Here is a 19,329-nt window from a genome sequence, read left to right on the forward strand (position 1 = left end):
AAGTGCCCATTGTGTTGCCAAATGTTACATTGTCCATGTTCAAATTTTTGATACGGCGGGCTGTACATTCTTTATCTTCTGAAATAATGATAACATAAATGTGTGTTCTCTTTATACTCTATACAGGGCCGGCCGGAGATAATTTAAAATATTAAGCGGGGGTGGGGAAAAGCGCCCCCCCCCCACCGGCGCCGCGGGAGGCGTGGCCATGTGCCGCGGGAGGCACATGGCCACGCCTCCCGCGGCACCGGCGGGCCCCGCCTCCCGCACCCTGGCCCCGCCCTCCCGCGCTGCTCGCCCTGACCCCGCCTCTCATGCAGCATGGGAGGCAGGGTCAGGGCGAGTAGCGCGGGAGGCGGGGCCAGGATTGGCCCCACCTCCCGCGCTACGCACCCTCGCCCGTCTGGCCTTTTCCAGCTGGCCAGACTGCAGCGGAGGTCCCTCCAGGCCACGATCGCTGCGTGAGAGGCGGGGCCAGGGCACGCTGGGCGGGAGGCGGGGCACCGCCCTGACGGTGCCCCGCCTCCTGCCCAGTGCGCTCGGGCCTGGCTGGTATTGCCCGGCCGGCTGCCGGCTGGGCAAGGCCAGCGAGGCCACAAGGCTTGCCCGGCCGGCTGCTGGCTGGACAAGGCCAGCCAGGCCACAAGGCCAGCCAGGCCAGGGCGCACTGGGCGGGAGGTGGGGCACCATCAGGGCAGTGCCCCGCCTCCCGCCCAGTGCGCCCTGGCCTGGCTGGCCTTGCCCAGCTGGCAGCGGCCATGTGGAGCTCACTCATCGCCGAACAGGCCTTCCTGTTCACCGGCGAGCGAGCCCATGGTCCCCACTGGGGGGGGGAAGCCTGACGGCACCCCCCGGGGACCTGCGCCCGAGGCGGCCGCCTCATGTGGCCTCTATTGTGGGCCGGCCCTGACTCTATAGCAGTTTCTCAAACTGTGCTCCTCCAGATGTTTTGGACTTCAGCTCCCACAATTCCTAACATCTGGTAAGTTGGCTGGGATTTCGGGGAGCTGAAGTCCAAAACACCTGGAGGACCACAGTTTGAGAAACATTGCTCTAGAGAAATGGCATATCTAGTTTCGTAATAAGGAAATCCATTATTAGCTTACAATTATCAAAAGGAGCATTATTCACAAACTGTATACACTTACTTGTCAATGCATATCTTCTCTACTTGGGGGACCAAGACTTGTAATAGCCTCATGATTGTCTGCAGGGGCAGCTTTGATTTCCAAGATACTACCTGAAAAAGAAAAGAGGAGTAGATAAGAAAAGAGGAGTAGATAAGATAAGTGACCTTGAACAACTCAGGCAGCATAAAAGGATCTAATACACAGAAGAGTCATTGAGAATTAGGTGACTCTAATATAATTAGCATTGCACATGAAGCAAAGCGCTTATACATTTGTCAGGAATCTCAGAAGAAACAGAAGATTTGCACCTAGTATTTCAGTACATGAATACCCACATATATCTACAGTCAAAGAAACTATTTCCAATTCATTTTTAAAAAATCTATTAAATGATATTACTGCCTCAAAGATAACACAGATAGCCTCTATTAATATTAGCATTCTATTTGATATATGAGAAGTCTGGTAACTACAGTATTTTCTTGCACTCATAGAATCATAGAGTTGGGAGAGATCACATGGGCCATCTAGTCCGACCCCCTGCCATGCAGGAAAAGCACAATCGAAGTACCCCTGACAGATCTGTTTAAAAACTTCCAAGAGCTTCCACCACATTCCAAGGTAGAGAGTTCCACTATTGAGCAGCTCTTACAGTCAGGAAGTTCCTCCCAATATTCAGGCAGAATCTCCTTTCCTGTAATTTTAAACCCATTACACCGAGTCCCAGTCTCCAGGGCAGCAGAAACAAGCCTGCTCCCTATGCCTTATGACATCCTTTCCCATATTAATACACGGCTTCCATGGCTTCTTTCAACCTTCTCTTCTGCAGGCTAAACATACCCAGCTCTTTAAGTCGCTTCTCATAGGGCATGGTCTCCATACCTTTGATCATTTTAGTTGCCCTCCTCTGGACACCTTCCAGCTTGTCAATATCTTTTTAAAACTGTGGTGCCCCAAATTGGACAGTATTCTAGGTAAGGTCTAACTAAAGCAAAATAGAGAGGCACCCCAACTTCCCTTGATCTAGACCAGGGGTCCCCAAACTAAGGCCCAGGGGCCAGATGCGGCCCTCCGAGGTCATTTACCTGGCCCCCGCCCTCAGTTTTATAATATAATATATTGTATATACATATAATATTGATAATAATATTATAATGTAATACAATATAACACTAATAATAATACCATATAATAATATTAATTATATATTCTATATTACATATAATATTACTAATAATATTACAGTATTGCGGTACAGTTCAATATAGTAATATATAATGCTAATATTGTGCTATGCTAATAATATAATATATTGTATGTACATATAATTTGTAAGCCACTCTGAGTCCCCTTTGGGGTGAGAAGAGTGTGATACAAATGTAGTAAATAAATGCAGTAAATAAATAAATAATAAATAAATACATTTTAGACTTAGGCTCGCCCAAAGTCTGAAATGACTTGAAGGCACACAACAACAACAACAACCCTAATTAACTTGACTATCTCATTGGCCAGAAGCAGGAGCACACTTCCCATTGAAATCCTGATCAATGTATGTGGTTAAAATTGTTTTTATTTTTAAATATTGTATTGTTCTTTCATTGTTGTTGTTGTTGTTGTTTTTGCACTACAAATAAGACATGTGTAGTGTGCATCGGAATTTGTTTTTATTTCTTTTTCAAATGATAATCCGGCCCCTCAACAGTCTGAAGGATTGTGGACCGGCCCTCGGCTTCAAAAGTTTGAGGACCCCTGATCTAGACACTATACTTCTTTTGAATCCCATAGGCTTTTTTAGCTGCTGCGTTACACTGTTGGCTCATGTTCAACTGTTGTCGAGCAAGGGATCACCCATTCTGTATCTCTGCATTTCATTTAATTTTGCCTAAGAGTAGTATCTTACATTTATCCTTCTTGAAATTCATTTGTTAGTTTTGACCCATCTCTCTAACTGTATTGATTCAACAGAATCTGAACTGAGATTATTTCTGGTTAGTTGCAAAAAATAAAACCAATGGTCACCTATGTTAGAGCTCTGTGCAGCAGCATGTATAATGGAGTTAAGAAAAATATGTGTATGCTTCAAAACTGAGAATAGTATGCTTCTGTCACAGCAGCCTCAGAAGAAAGGCAAAACACAGGACATTCAAAAGGTGTTCCACTTTTTATATTACATTATGGTTCACTATTATATCTATTTCCTCCCCATGGCCCTCTTCTCTACAATCTTTGCTTCATTAAGTAATGAACTTAATATGAACATGTGGCTAAAAGCAACCAACATCAAGATGGCTAATCATTAAGAAGCCACTCCAGTTTCTCTTACCCACTCAGGAGTTGGATTCCACTGTCCGGCTATGGATGCGCTGGACAGGCGCCGTCGTTCCCTCTTGGGCTGGGATAACTCCTAAGAAGAGGGTACAAGCACATGGCTTACCTTGCTCCATACACTCTACTGTCAGTCAAGAGTTTCAAATATGATTTAGTTCATAGTCAAATGAGAAGATAAGTATAGTACAGGTGAGCAGTATATCCTAGGGACTCAGATAAGAAGGAAAATATTAGACTTGTTCTTTGCCCTCCAATATACTATTTTTATATTAATTCTGGCAATGTTCTCAAAACTCGTATTTACAGTGAACATATAACATCTGTCCTCTATTTGTTTATTACTTTCATAGAACTAAATATATTACTAAGAGGCTTTCAGCCATTACATTTCCTACATGATTCTCCACACTGATGATATCCTATATTATGATCCCAATAAAGCAACTTAGTGAAACAAAACTATAGTTTAGCATCCATACCTAAGCCCTTCAATCTGGATAGGACCAGCAGTCCTCACAAATATAATTAATCTTTAAAACACTAACAAGATCTCTATTCCAAAAGAATTTTATGCTGCTTATCTGGATCAAATATCGATAAATACTGCTCTGGATTATTCAAAATCTGCATTCTCAACAAATAACTGCTGGAAAGCAGAGACCAAGTAGAATTCATTTAGTCTGCATTTTAACAGGATCTGTAATTAATCTAGACTTTCCTAACTAATATGTGAACTAGAACATTTTTTCATGTTTTTCTCAGTTTACCCATACTTCAGACAGTTCTCTAAGCAAAAAATGCATACACACTGGGGAATGCATGCAACAGCAGGCCTGAATAGGAAAAAAGGCATACATTAGAAGAAAATTCTTTCAAAATGCTTATTAGGGAAAATTGTATACAAAAATGTGTACACACGGAGTTGTTACGTTTGCAAGCTGATGAAGAAGAGAGATGAAACTAAGTTGTGCTTCTTAAAATTCATATATTATGAAAAGTGAAATCAAACGGTCCATTCCTGCTTAGAATGCCACACACTCCTGTGTGTTTGCATATGAGACTTTAAGTCATTTATTTACTTTTGTTGTCCCCATTAATTTCATAGGGTTTCTTAGACCAAGGGATACTCAGAAGTGGTTCTGCCAGTTCCTCCCTCTAAAATGCAGCCTACAATGGCAGCCTTACCCCACTCCACGATTCAGTATCGCTGATAATGCCAGGAGGGCTGCCTTCTGCTGGAGACTGTGAAGACTCTGGTTCCAGCGAGCGCATTGTCCCATCCTCTGATACCTGCGATTTTTCAGTGAGTTTGTCAATGCCTGGATTTTGAGAGAATCAGGATGAAACTGAGCAAGGCTGAAAAAGATCCACAACATAGTTTAAAAGGTCTAAAAACATTAAAAATGAAAAGATTATATTTTTATTAAGTATATTTTTCCTTCCACTCTTTCAAGCATAGAGAGTGTCTCTTTCTAGGACAGGTTTCCTGGGGAAACTAGGTACTTAGCACTTCATATAATGGACTTGTCATTCCTGTGAAACCTCTAGCCTGGTCTTTGTTCATCCAGGGCAGATATCATATACTGAAACAATTAACCTCTTAGAATCATAGAGTTGGAAGATACCTCACGGGCCATTCAGTCCAACCCCCTGACAAGAAGCAGGAAAATCGCATTCTTGAATCAAATTGGCCATTCATTTCATCTTCAATATCACAAACAGGGCAGACTGACCTGGAGTTGCTACTAGGCTAGCCTTCAGTGTCCCGGGCTCAGCAGGTGCAGCGGGTCGTGACCCTTCCATTGATATTCCTTCTTGAGAATTGGTGCGAGATATAGGTTCAGGGGCTTTCTTTTTGCGTTGCAAAGCTTTTTGGATAGACTGCAAGTCAGTAGGCAGATTAGCCAGCTGATGGAACACATTTCTCTTGCGGATAATGGCATATACCAAATTGGAGTTCCCTGGGAAAATCAGAACAAAAAGAGAAGGTAAACAGTAAACTCTGCTATCTTTCTCTTTGAAGAAAACTTTGAAAAAGAAAAGGCTTGTAAGGTGCTGGGATTACCACTAGGCTATACTACACTTTGAAGAGGTTATGAGGGAAATCATTATTACTAAAACACAGTGCAAAAACAACCATAAAAACAAATAAATACATGCTCCCCTGTGGTAAAACAGCATAAATAAGCCAAACTATATGACTTAATGACGTTCCCTGTTTTTTCCTCTTTTTGCTCCAGAAGCAAGATCCAGACCTTCAAAATCAGGGCATGGTTCTTGAGCAATTGCTATGCACACTCAGGAATCTTGGATCAGCAAACGGCAAACTAGCACTGTCCCTTAAATTAAACTATGCCTGCTTCATCATGATCTCAAAATAAACTTTTATAGTGTCTGCAAGTGACAATGCTGAAAAATTATATTCTTAGAAACAACAGAATAAAAGAAAGTGGCCAAGGATTATTGCCTAGTGGCCTTTAATGGAGGATTTAGATTTGAGAATTTGCATTCCATTTCTCATATGGTTATGGATTGAAGCATGAATATCTTGACATTGTCACTGCCTTTGTGTTTTAGTTCCAAATCTGTAAAGAGGAAGCTACAGTGATAGGCATTGAAATATTATGTACAAAGGAGTGGAAAAATAGAAGAATATAATGTACCCTTTAGATTAAAACGGTCATAAGCAAACAAGCAAAACATGTAAATGTCACCAGCAGTATTTCTATTAGAAGTATCTACCAAGAAGTTGTTGCTTTTTTGTTCTTTTCAAGTAATCAACTAGGCAGCCTCTTCTCTTCCAGTAAAAAAAGGGGAAAGGTAGGGCAAAAGCAAAGAAGTTCCAGGAATTCTCCCATATACATATACATCCAAATTAAAGTGTCAGTAAAAATCAGAACTCACTATTAAGAAAGGAAATTAATGAAGAAAAAGATTGAAGTTTGGCACATCTTTATTATAGACAACACAGAATTATCACTTTATATGCTAAGAGTACCAGAAATATCTATTGCTAAGCGACTGGGAAAACATATAGTGCCACTTTCTTGTTTAGCCACTCACCATCAAACTGATACTGGATGATATTGTTGAAAACCTCTAGCAAAAAGAAGACAAGGTGGTGGTTCTGAACAGTGGAGAAGAGGAACCAGGTAGTTGAAAATGCTTCCAACAAGTGCAGTAATTTGTTAGCAGCTACCATGGAAAGAGACTTCAAGTATGGAGACACTGCAAAAAGGGAATAATAAAGTGGAGGAAAACAAAACAGGCAGTTAGGGCACTCAGTTGCACCATCCAGGATGAATGTCTTACATATGGTTAAACAAGAAAAATGACAAGGATTTTCTTCTCTCTTAACCAATTCCAAGAAAACTACAGTCTAAATTTTGATAGTGTGGGAGGTAACAAAAGAGAAGGGAGAGGCAATGATAGCAAGGGGTGAACATTGGCAGCTGGGAGTGAAATTTAAGTCAATGGCTTCATGGAACTGGTGAATCCTATGAATGCAACTATTAACTGTTCTGCTCAGCCCTTCATTAAAAATATTACAGAACTCTTATTTTGCAAAAATAGAACGAATAAGAGTTGGAAAGTTAGATTTTATAATTAATAATACAAGTCTTTCGCTTTTCAGATCAAGGACAAAGAACTGGTTAGCATCTAATTCTGGGAATGTTGGAAAAAGGTGACAAGAAGGTAGCAAATTCCCACTTGTCGAAGAATCTAGCCAAGGGTGCTATGTAAAATTTCATAAGAAAGGGAATGGCAAAAATTATACTATCCAATTTTACTGAGTTCTTCCAAAATGGAGAATACAAGCGCTCATAAAGAGAAGCATTTGAAATAGTCTTATCAGACAGTCCTGCCTTTAAAATACTCTTCAACTGACTTTTAAAAATACTGCTATATCCTTCTTAGCACATCTTTAAGTGCTTCTCTGGAACAAAAAATCTAAATTGGGAGAAATATAAAGGAGCAGCTCCACTAAAAATGCTGTAAACAATTTCTCCTATGTAATAAATCTGGATTCCAAGCCTATTAATAAACAGAGTTTGCAGTGTAATGGTGAAGGCAGTTGGTGCCATCTACTGCAAGGAATGCAGTATTGCATCATCTCACCAATCATTCCAATGGTCACCGATAAAATAGAATTTCTCAAGTGAAACTTGCAATATTTTTATCAATTGTTCCATTTATCATGGCTTCCTCCACAACAGTCTCAGGAAATAAGTGAAGATTTCCAGTTGCAATAACATCTAGAGTCATTATCTGCACCTGCGATCCCCATAAAAATGCTGCTACACTACTGATTCCCCGATTTTGTCAAAATTGTGGTTTAAAAACAAATCTTAGGCCAAAGCATCACAATAGGTCAGACAGCTTACCATTCACAATAATGGTGAGAAGGCAGTCAAAAAGGGGCTGCAGCCTCTGATGTCCACTGGTGATAATCTTGTGAAAGACCTGGAGTATGGAATTAGAATGACAGTATGAACAAGAGCAGATATTACTCTCCTTTTACTTCTGTGCTGGATGTCACCTTCACTAAGCAACAAGTATAAAACTTAATATTATTACATATTATTATTAAAGTCAAGCTGTAAATTTCCCACCTTTCCCAAAACTGACACTCCCTGATGAGAAAAAACAGAGGTATTTGCAGCAACTGATGCACTCACAATGATAAGAAGATCTGCATGTGTCCCCGTAAACACAGGGATATCCATTGGTACTCGCACAGAATACGGCTTGTTCAGGCGAACACCAAAATTCCTCTCCCCACTCAATAGCAAAAGAATGAAGACACCAATATGCATTAGACCAACTCGTGCTACAGGAAGGGAAAAATAAAATCATGCTGAAATTTAATCATTCAATAGAACTATGAAAAGAACCTTAAAGTTACAAAGGAAGATCAGAAAGTGAAGATAGAATATAGAAGTAGTTTCTATATATGGAACCAATGCTATTTAATGTGGTGCTCCTAATGAAGAAGCATAATAAATCTATCAAGGTCTGCTTGACTGCCCCCACTCATCCCCACCAAAAGTTTTATGTCAAGGAGTAATGTGTGTCTCCTCACTATCCCTGTAGGCAGGACTGAGAAAGTAACCATATAGTAAAAAGGAAGTTTGAGAGTTAAACTAGATGGTAATAGCACATGTACTACGGAGATATAACATTTATAGTCACACCCAAATGTATCTATATCAGAAGAGAAAGACCCAGTATAGTGTAGAGCTTGAGTGTTGAAGAAAGATACTGAGAGACCAAGATTCGAATCCTCACCCAGATATAAAAACCCAGTGGATTGGCCTAGCCACAGTTCCAATGCAAATTTAAATTTTCTGTCTTCAGGTTCTATCTACAGACACAAGCCTTCTGCTGAAAGATATATCTAAGGGGGCATCTTTAGGAAGGGTGACATCCCACCGGCCCAAGTGTACAAACAAACCTTTTCAAAATATTTTAGAACACAAAAAGAAACTTACATTGATCTGCTCTGGCATCGTTTAGGAAGTAAAGAATTGGCACCAGGATGTCTAGGACATCACTACTCTTCAGCACAAAGAAGAGAAATTTCTGAAAAGGGAAGAAAATAACTGAACTATTTGGCACAACTTTAACTTTACAGTACCTACACATGTTCAGTGGCCAAATAAAATGGGGAGACATGATAGCCATGTACAAATACGTGAAGGGAAGTCATAGGGAGGAGGGAGCAAGCTTGTTTTCTGCTGCCCTGTAGACTAGGACGTGGAACAATGGCTTCAAACTACAGGAAAGGAGATTCCACCTGAACATCAGGAAGAACTTCCTCACTGTGAGAGCTGTTCGGCAGTGGAATCCTCTCCCCCGGACTGTGGTGGAGGCTCCTTCTTTGGAGGCTTTTAAGCAGAGGCCGGATGGCCATCTGTCGGGGGTGCTTTGAATACGATTTCCTGCTTCTTGGCAGGGGGTTGGACTGGATGGCCCATGAGGTCTCTTCCAACTCTACTATTCTATGATTCTGATGCTCCACAAAGCTGTGTAAATAATATGTTGATGTATGTCAGTCTCCCAGTAGCTTCATGTTTAAAAACTATGCTTGATATGAAGTCACACAGGCTTCAAATAAGCATTATCAAGCATGCATTAGGTATTTCTTTATCACTGACATTTTAATTGGTCACTCCTAGACTGTGAAATGACCTGCCAGCTAGATGAGCTGTCAGAATTTAAAACACTGCCCTATCCAGTCAATTTTCATCTATGAGTTTAAAGTTACATTGTATCAATATAAATTATTTGATCTGTTTTAATCGTATGGCTGCATTTTAATATACGTGTTTTAATAGTCTATGCTTTTATCTGTGTATTTTAACTGTATTGTACCCCGTCACAAGCCTGGAGGAGAGGAAGATAACAAATAATTTATGGTTTGAATACATTTTATTTATCTTGACCCAGTGCTGTGACTTGGTAGATACTTCAGCCATAGTTGTCTGTTTGCCTTCCTGCTCAGTTTCAGGGCTGATTCCAGCTTCATGTTTCACTTGGAAGATACAGTAGGACTGATATTTCAATCCTATTCAATACTGTCATCTCACAATCATTCCAGTTCTCCCCAGTACCCCTTGTTTTCATTTACTTAGATGCTGATTTCCCCCTTTGATTAGGGACCAAGTACCTTGTTGAAATCACATAGTTTCCAGAAGAGAACCAAAAGTTCCTGATGGAACTGGATCTTTTTGGTCGAATTTGGCAGATAGGTTTGGAGCAGTGGGTTGGAGAGAAGACGGGCCACTCCCTTCAGAATGAACTGGAAATCCTAACAAGACAGAAGGTGTAAGAGGAATGCAAAGTATGTGCTTTAAAGTTACACCAATACGCAGTCAGAAGTAGAATATGGTATGTTACCTCTTCTCTGTGTATCCTGGACAAGTAATTGACAAACAGATTGTCTGGTCCTGGAGGCTGCATCAAAAGGAAACCAAGTAAGTGCTTCTTAACATTTGCTTTAAAACATATAAAATCATACATAAATTTCCTAACAAGTAATACTTTTGCACAATGTTTTTCACAAACTATTAAGGACTGAGAAATGCTAAGCATCAAGATCTAATCCACTATATGTCTTGGGAAAAGCAATACAGTCGGCCCTCCACATTTGTGGATTTAACTTTTGTAGATTTGACTATTCAGAGATTTGATTATTCAGGTCTCCCGTGTAACTGATACTGGTAGCCCAATATATTGCTATAATGGTGTAAAAGGTGTTTTTTTAATTCATGGTTTTTCCACTTTCATGGGTGTCCTGCATCCCTAACCCCAGCATATGTCATGGGACAACTATATCAATAATTGATAATTCACAATACACACACACAATATGAAAGCCTAACACAGTATGCATTGTTTAATTATGGGGGAAGGTGAAGAGAAACACTTATTTTTATGGGGGGACTCTTTTATATTAAGAATACATCTCTCTCCTTTCCTCCTATTCTCTTCAGGGGACATACACACTGTCTTGCACAAAAGGGACCCTGTCAATCCTCAAAGGAAACAGGTCTTGGTAGTAGGTGACTCCCTCCTTAGAGGAACGGAAGCCATAATTTCCAGACCAGATGGGATGGCTCGAGAAACATGCTGCCTCCCGGGGGCAAAAATACACCATATCACTCAGAGGCTCAGCAGGCTCCTAAAGCCCCATCACCCTCCCCACCTTATGTTGATTCATGTAGGTACCAATGACACCGCTAGGCATACTTTTCAAACGATCACAAATGATTTTCGAGCTCTGGGAACAAAGCTAAAACTGTATAATGTACATGTGATCTTTTCATCCCTCCTCCCCATTGTAGGACACGGCTCTACAAGGGCCGGAAAAATAGTACAGGTCAATAACTGGCTCAGAAAATGGTGTCAAGAGGAGCATTTTGGCTTCCTTGACCATGGTCTACTCTTCCAAGAGGATGGACTACTGGCAAGCGATGGGGTGCATCTCACACAAGTAGGAAAACATCTTTTTGCACACAGACTCACAAACCTCATCAGGCGCACTTTAAACTAGATCCACTGGGGGAGGGGAACAACAGCCTGGCGAACACTATATTACCCACGACCACAGGAAACCACCAAAAGGCTAAACGAAGGGCTGCACAAACACAGCAAGGACCAAGTACAGAGAGCACAATAATCCCAAATAAACTGTTCGAGGGGAGGTCACAGGGGCTTACATGTCTTTACACTAATGCTCAGAGCATGGGAAATAAGCAAGACGAATTCCAACTCTTAGCACAGCACCACACATACGATGTCATAGGCATCACTGAAACCTGGTGGGATGACTCCCATCACTGGAATTTAACCATTGAGGGCTATAACCTCTTTCACAGAAATAGAACAAAGGGGAGAGGAGGGGGAGTAGCTTTATATGTCAAAAACAGTTACGTTGCAGAAGAAATGCAAGACTGTAATCCGGGAAACCAGCTTGAAAGCATCTGGATAAGAATCAAGGGAACGGGACTCAAAAAGATCTTGTCGTGGGTGTCTACTACAGACCTCCGAGTCAGGATGAAGGACTTGATGAAGCCTTCTGTCAACAGCTGACCAAACAGGCACAAAGAAGAGATATAGTAGTCATGGGCGATTTCAATTATCCCGATATCTGCTGGAAAACAAACTCAGCCAAGAGTACAAAGTCCAACAAATTCCTCACTTGCCTTGCAGATAATTTTATGGTCCAGAAGGTAGAAGAGGCAACAAGGGGATCAGCAACTCTTGATCTAATCTTAACAAATGTGGAAGACCTGATCAATACAGTTGAAGTGGTTGGATCCTTAGGGGCAAGTGACCATGTGCTCCTGCAGTTTGCAATACAAAGGAATGCTGAAACTAAGACAAGTCAAACACGCATTCTGGACTTTAAGAGAGCTGACTTCCAAAAAATGAAGGAATTACTGAGCGGCATTCCATGGACGCCGATATTAAAAAACAAGAGAGTTAAGGATGGATGGGAGTTTTTCAAAAGTGAAATACTCAAGGCGCAAATGCAAACAGTGCCAACAAAGAAGAAAAATAAGACAAGTGCAAAGAAGCCAGAATGGATGTCCAAAGAACTTCTAACTGAGCTAAAGCTCAAAAGTGACATGCACAAGAAGTGGAAAAGGGGAGAAATCACCAAAGAAGAATTCAAACGTATAGCCAACACCTGTAGGGAAAAGGTTCGCAAGGCTAAAGCGCAAAATGAGCTCAGGCTTGCCAGGGACATAAAAAACAACAAAAAAGGCTTTTTTGCTTACGTTGGTAGAAAAAGGAAGAAAAAGGAGGCGATAGGGCCACTGCAAGGAGAAGATGGGGTGATGGTGACAGGGGATAGGGAAAAGGCAGAACTGCTTAATGCCTTCTTTGCCTCGGTCTTCTCACAAAAAGAAAGCCATCTTCAACCTCAGCAACATGGAATGGACGAAGGATTGGGGGAAATCCAACCCCAAATAGGGAAACAAGTTGTCCAGGAACACCTGGCCACTCTAAACGAATTCAAGTCCCCAGGGCCAGATCAGCTACATCCAAGAGTACTGAAGGAACTAGCGGAAGTTATTTCAGAACCACTGGCAATTATCTTCGAGAGTTCTTGGAGAACGGGAGAAGTCCCAGCAGATTGGAGGAGGGCGAATGTGGTCCCTATCTTCAAGAAGGGAAAAAAGAACGACCCAAACAATTACCGTCCGGTCAGCCTCACATCAATACCAGGCAAAATTCTGGAAAAGATCATTAAGGAAGTGGTCTGCGAACACTTAGAAACAAATGCGGTCATTGCTAATAGTCAACACGGATTTATCAAAAACAAGTCATGCCAGACTAATCTGATCTCTTTTTTCGATAGAGTTACGAGTTGGGTCGATACAGGGAATGCTGTGGATGTAGCATACCTGGATTTCAGTAAGGCCTTCGACAAAGTCCCCCATGACCTTCTGGCAAGGAAACTAGTAAAATGTGGGCTAGACAAAACTACGGTTAGGTGGATCTGTAATTGGCTAAGCGAACGAACCCAAAGGGTGCTCACCAATGCGTCGTCTTCATCATGGAAAGAAGTGACAAGTGGAGTGCCGCAGGGCTCCGTCCTGGGCCCGGTTCTGTTCAACATCTTTATTAACGACTTAGACGAAGGGTTAGAAGGCACGATCATCAAGTTTGCAGACGACACAAAACTGGGAGGGATAGCTAACACTCCAGAAGACAGGAGCAGAATTCAAAACGATCTTGACAGACTAGAGAGATGGGCCAAAACTAACAAAATGAAGTTCAACAGGGACAAATGCAAGATACTTCACTTCGGCAGAAAAAATGGAAATCAAAGATACAGAATGGGGGACGCCTGGCTTGACAGCAGTGTGTGCGAAAAAGACCTTGAAGTCCTTGTGGACAACAAGTTAAACATGAGCCAACAATGTGATGCGGCTGCTAAAAAAGCCAATGGGATTTTGGCCTGCATCAATAGGGGAATAGCGTCTAGATCCAGGGAAGTTATGCTCCCCCTCTATTCTGCCTTGGTCAGACCACACCTGGAATACTGTGTCCAATTTTGGGCACCACAGTTGAAGGGAGATGTTGACAAGCTGGAAAGCGTCCAGAGGAGGGCGACTAAAATGATTAAGGGTCTGGAGAACAAGCCCTATGAGGAGCGGCTTAAAGAGCTGGGCATGTTTAGCCTGCAGAAGAGAAGGCTGAGAGGAGACATGATAGCCATGTACAAATACGTGAAGGGAAGTCATAGGGAGGAGGGAGCAAGCTTGTTTTCTGCTGCCCTGCAGACTAGGACACGGAACAATGGCTTCAAACTACAGGAAAGGAGATTCCACCTGAACATCAGGAAGAACTTCCTCACTGTGAGAGCTGTTCGACAGTGGAACTCTCTCCCCGGGGCCGTGGTAGAGGCTCCTTCTTTGGAGGCTTTTAAGCAGAGGCTGGATGGCCATCTGTCGGGGGTGCTTTGAATGCGATTTCCTGCTTCTTAGCAGGGGGTTGGACTGGATGGCCCACGTGGTCTCTTCCAACTCTACTATTCTATGATTCTATGATTCTATTTGCCTCATGATTAAAACTGCATCTTCTTTTGAAATGTAGATGAAACTTGCTTTTCTTCGGCGTGCCTTCACCTATACTCTCTCAGTGGTAAAATCTGGCTAGATTCTTATGGAGTTATGAGACACATTCACTCCTCCAGACATTTCTCAATATTTATTTCCTCCTAAGTAATGTCCTGCCTGATAACCTTTCCGCTATGTTTCCTTTAGTGTCTAGATATGTTGCAAAACTCTATGATAATTGTAGAGCCAGAACTATGCCCCTTAATTATTCTATCAAGTTTATCACACCAGGGCTTTAAAGTGGGCAGACCCACATTTCTAGCACCTGCAGAATTCTGGAAAATATAGTTTGGGAAGGCGAGGACATCTGTAGCTGAGAATTCAAACTGCCCCACCCTAAACTACATTTCCCAGAATTCTGCAGGTAGCAGAAATATGGGGCTGCCTGCTTTAAAGTCTTGGTCTGATAACGTGTTCTATGTCAATGTATTTAGGAGTTTAGATAATCTTAAGACACAAAATAAATTGTGCCCAGTACTTTACAGGACCTACAACTGAAAAATCCTAGTCAGAAAACTAAGTACTAGGCAGTCCCCAAAGACATGTCAGTACAGGAAGGTCTTGCACTATTCATTCATGTACCACAGGTCAGAAAATTAATTATTACAGTAGAAGTGAAAACACTGACCATCCAGATGTTTTAACTTTTAGCTCCTTAGTCACAATAGCCAATGATAAAGGATTATAGGAGTGGTAGTCTAAAATATTTGAAAGGTCAGACTTCCACACAGTCAGACTAAAATATTTATTTTGTCTCTACAGTCTCTGCCTATTGGACAGGATGGAATATCATTCCAAGATGCAGTGCTGCTAGGAAGGAAGCAGAGGAAACCCAAATCACTTCTGCTAGAGCTGCAAAGTCCTAAGGTGAACTAGTTAGCATGCAGATTAGTGCAGGATAAAGTTAGTTTAATATTAAGAAGAACTGAGGGGTGCAGATATTTCTCAGAACGCTAGTGTTCAGGTCTAAGATTTACCACAATTGCCACATTGACCTCAAGCAATATGTAGGCTGAAATGAAATTTTTAAAGATCCAAACATCCCAGCAGGACTTTGGCTAACTATAAAAAATAAACTCAACTGATTCAAGGTGGAGTAGCAGTGGGAAGATACTCTATATCAGTGGTTCTCAGCCTGTGGGTCCCCAGGTGTTTTGGCCTACAACTTCCAGAAAGTCAATTTACCAGCTGTTAAGATTTCTGGGAGTTGAAGGCCAAAACATCTGGGGACCCAAAGGTTGAGAACCACTGCTCTACAGCCTCAAGAAGAAACATTCTTCCTATCAGTAGCATTCATTTTGCCATGGAAGTATGATTAGGACTTCAAGATGAACAAATATCCTATCAGCTCAACAATTCCATCTAATCTTTTCATAAAGTTATAAAAATATATGCAGAATCTTGGATGGTCTGAAAAAGTAACATATGAGGAAAGGATTCAACTCTTGCTTCCCACACTACTTTTCTACTGAAATGTTTCCCTCTGTAGGAGGTTACTGAAGTTTTGGTATGCACATTTGCTCACAACATACATTTCTTTAGCACCCACACACCTCCACATGTTGGGCACCAGCTTCCAATATTGCCATTTAGCCTAGGATTCTTGTCTGACAAGAGCTTCCATATTATAATAAATGTGTGCTCAGCCATTTCCAAAATTAATCAATACTGCTGTCTGCCTTCATACTTGTTAAATGAAACATGTTATATGCTGTCCTACAATCAGTTTCCCCAAGGGCTTTCTTTTATTCAATAATGAGGCTGCAGATAAGCATGGCTTGAGAACTAAGCAGGGGACTAAGGAAACGGTAGGATTTTGTGCCTTATGTTTTGGAGTGAAGCTGATTAAATTGTTTGAGGGCAGAACATCAGTTTAAAATAACAGTAGCCAATAAGGTACGGGCTAAATAGTTCTGCTCTCTCGCCTACAACTTTTGTCCCTGTTCTTCCAAGCAACTTCCAAGAAATCCCAACTATTTTAGCTGAAAAACTGTTTCAAGAAACTACATGGAATATGTATTTCTTAATACCCCCCCCCCCCACACACACACACACACACTTTTTTTAAACAGTTGTTTTCCTGGGCCTTCTGATGAGGACTCAGAAAATCAAGCTGTGTATAAGTTAAATGCTAACTTTATGAGAGAGAAGGTGAGGAAAACTGTCATCTCCAAGACTCCACCCAACTCAGGCTTATCTGACTGAGGAAATACAGGCTTGAGGCAGGCAGATTCAGTAACTTGTTTTTCTATGTTACTATTATATGGATTTCCCCATCAAACTGTTTAAGTTGACTTAGATTCAAGAAATACTACCCATCTTTTGAAGGTTTGATTTTAATTTTTCAATGAACTTTATGATAAGGACTTCCAGCTATATGTCTACTGGGCAAGTCATAGACAGTCAGGAATTCTTCACGATTTCTTAGTTATTCTGAGTTAACTGAGGGAAAGACAAGCATTGATGCTGGCATCCTAACTCTCTGATGGCTATCAGATTTAAAATTCTATGTAAATCTGTGCCCTGGCCTCATAATATACACTTATACAGAAAACAGTGGAAAACTAAAACACTGTGTTTTGATTGGTATGTTCCTACAAATTCACTGGAAAAGAAAGCCGAACACCACCATCATCTGTGCATCCTCAAGTACTATCACCATAGCTAAAACTGGGTGCAACTCACATCAATGTCATCCATGACTGTGCCAGTTGTAGTGCCATCTACTGTTGGACTGGAGCTGGTGGAAGTGTCATAGTCCAACGTAACTATCAGGACTTGGGCAGCTTGCTCCACTAAGGGTTCACGATAGTCCGAGAACAACAAGTGGTTATAAGGAATTCCATAGCCCACTGGATCATAAGCACAGACGATGTTCAAGAGGGAAGTGAACAGTGGAAGTGCATGCCTGAAAGAGGAGCCAACATGCTTTAAAAGGTACACTAGACAGAAAAAAACCTCTTGGCTGTGTTAAAAGCTTTCCCAAGGGAAGCAGTATTTCTACAAGATATGCATTCCATTAGGACTATTTCATGGCTGGGTAAAAATAATGCTCACATGCCTCAGAATCAACATGAATTAGTAAAAATAAATAAAGTTATTTATTTGTTTAAAAGGAAACACAGTTCTTTTCTGGTATTCATTATTTTGGGTTATTCTTTCTATCATTTGGATAAACAGGATAATACCCCAAAGTATCTACCAAAAGATATTTGCTTGCATGTTTCAAGCATTTTGTGCAAGCAGATCATTTTTATGAGCCACAAAGACGACTTAGAAAAACACTTTATTTCTTATTTCATTACAGAATATATAGTGTGAGTGACTGTGATGTTGCCAGCAATGTATAAAGTATTTAATAATATACTGAATCCCTTTCTAAAAGGAATCTGCTCAAAGCAAATTACAATAAACCACAAAATAGTATACATTTATACTGTGCACTTTTATGCTCGCAATAGTTTATTTTATTCCTTCAAAGACAAGTGCCTCCTGTTATAGAAACTACAAGTACAGTAGAGCCCCAGTTATCCAAGTCAAACAGGCGGGCCTCGGATAGCCGGATCTCTTGGATAATAGGGAGGCCCGGCCCAGCGCCTTTACTGAAGGGAAGGGGAAAGCCTTCCCTTCAGTAAAGGCCTGACGAGGGCTCGCCCCTTGGGAAGCACCCCACAAGCGTTGCTAGGCAGCAGCGATCGCGGGACACTTCCTCCTCCCTCTCCTTCTCTTGAACTCAAGAGAAGGAGAAGGAGGGGTGCCCCCGGTGGCGCCTCGGATAACCCAGAGCCTCGGTTAACGGGAGCTCGGTTAACCGGGAGTCTACTGTACTTGCACTGCTTTTTTGGTTTTTTTTTTTAAAGATGGTGAAAGCATGAACACCAGCAAGCCTGACTCTTCCATGGAGAAAGAACAAATGGGCTTACTATTTCAAAATATAAAACATACATTTCTTTGAAGGTTATTATGTTTTACACCATATTTTACAGTGGCACTGCTTCCTTCCATTATATGAGGAAAGGAGTACAACTACAGTAATTAGACTAGAAATAATAGTGCCAATTTTACAAAGAATAAAGTCAATTTTGAAGAATCTAAGCAATATTAAAATTCAGATAATACATCCTAATGCCAATAAAGTAAACATTTCAATGATATTTTTAATTTTATCAATTAAAATTGGTAAATTATTTATTTTTATTTGCCTCTTTTGAATACTGTCCAGTTAATAATTCCTGATCGGTGACTAGCGATAAAATAAATAATAAAAGAATAAAAATTTAAAACTGTAAGGATCTTATGGCATATTAAATGTTATGAAGCACCGAGAAAGGGGTAAAACATTTGTCAGTGAAAAGATTATATATATTGTAAGCATCCAGTAGACTCTCCAAGGAAAGCCATTCCATTGTGGAGGGCTCACCATTTTTTTTCTCGTGTCAGGAGCAACTTGAGTCGCTTCTGGAGTGAGAAAACTGGCCATCTGCAAGGACTTTTGCCAGGGGACACCCGGATGTTTTGATGTTTTTACCATTCTTATGGGAGGCTTCTCTCATGTCCCCGCATGGAGCTGGAGCTGATAGAGGGAGCTCATCCCGCTCTCCCCGGGTGGGATTCGAACCTGGCAGCTTTCAGGTCAGCAAGCCAACCTTCAAGTCACAAGGCTTTAGTCCACTACGCCATCGGGGGCTCACCAATGAAAATTGATATAATCAATTGGTACTTTTAAAACATGA

General features: G+C 41.2%; 1 protein-coding gene across 1 annotated transcript in view; it reads right to left on the bottom strand.

The window, feature by feature from the left end:
* Positions 1–19,329, bottom strand: part of hid1 (HID1 domain containing) — a 54,471-nt gene that overhangs the window by 6,471 nt on the left and 28,671 nt on the right. The window contains exons 7-17 of the mRNA XM_003217218.4: positions 17,282–17,504; positions 10,362–10,418; positions 10,132–10,272; positions 8,954–9,044; positions 8,141–8,292; positions 7,847–7,925; positions 6,525–6,689; positions 5,195–5,422; positions 4,647–4,780; positions 3,457–3,537; positions 1,149–1,240 (exon numbers count right to left, since the gene is read on the bottom strand). Coding sequence (XP_003217266.1) covers positions 1,149–1,240; positions 3,457–3,537; positions 4,647–4,780; positions 5,195–5,422; positions 6,525–6,689; positions 7,847–7,925; positions 8,141–8,292; positions 8,954–9,044; positions 10,132–10,272; positions 10,362–10,418; positions 17,282–17,504 — 1,443 coding nt within the window. The remainder of the gene's footprint in view (positions 1–1,148; positions 1,241–3,456; positions 3,538–4,646; positions 4,781–5,194; positions 5,423–6,524; positions 6,690–7,846; positions 7,926–8,140; positions 8,293–8,953; positions 9,045–10,131; positions 10,273–10,361; positions 10,419–17,281; positions 17,505–19,329) is intronic.

This window comes from Anolis carolinensis, chromosome 2, assembly GCF_035594765.1.
Source record: "Anolis carolinensis isolate JA03-04 chromosome 2, rAnoCar3.1.pri, whole genome shotgun sequence".
NCBI lineage: Eukaryota > Metazoa > Chordata > Lepidosauria > Squamata > Dactyloidae > Anolis > Anolis carolinensis.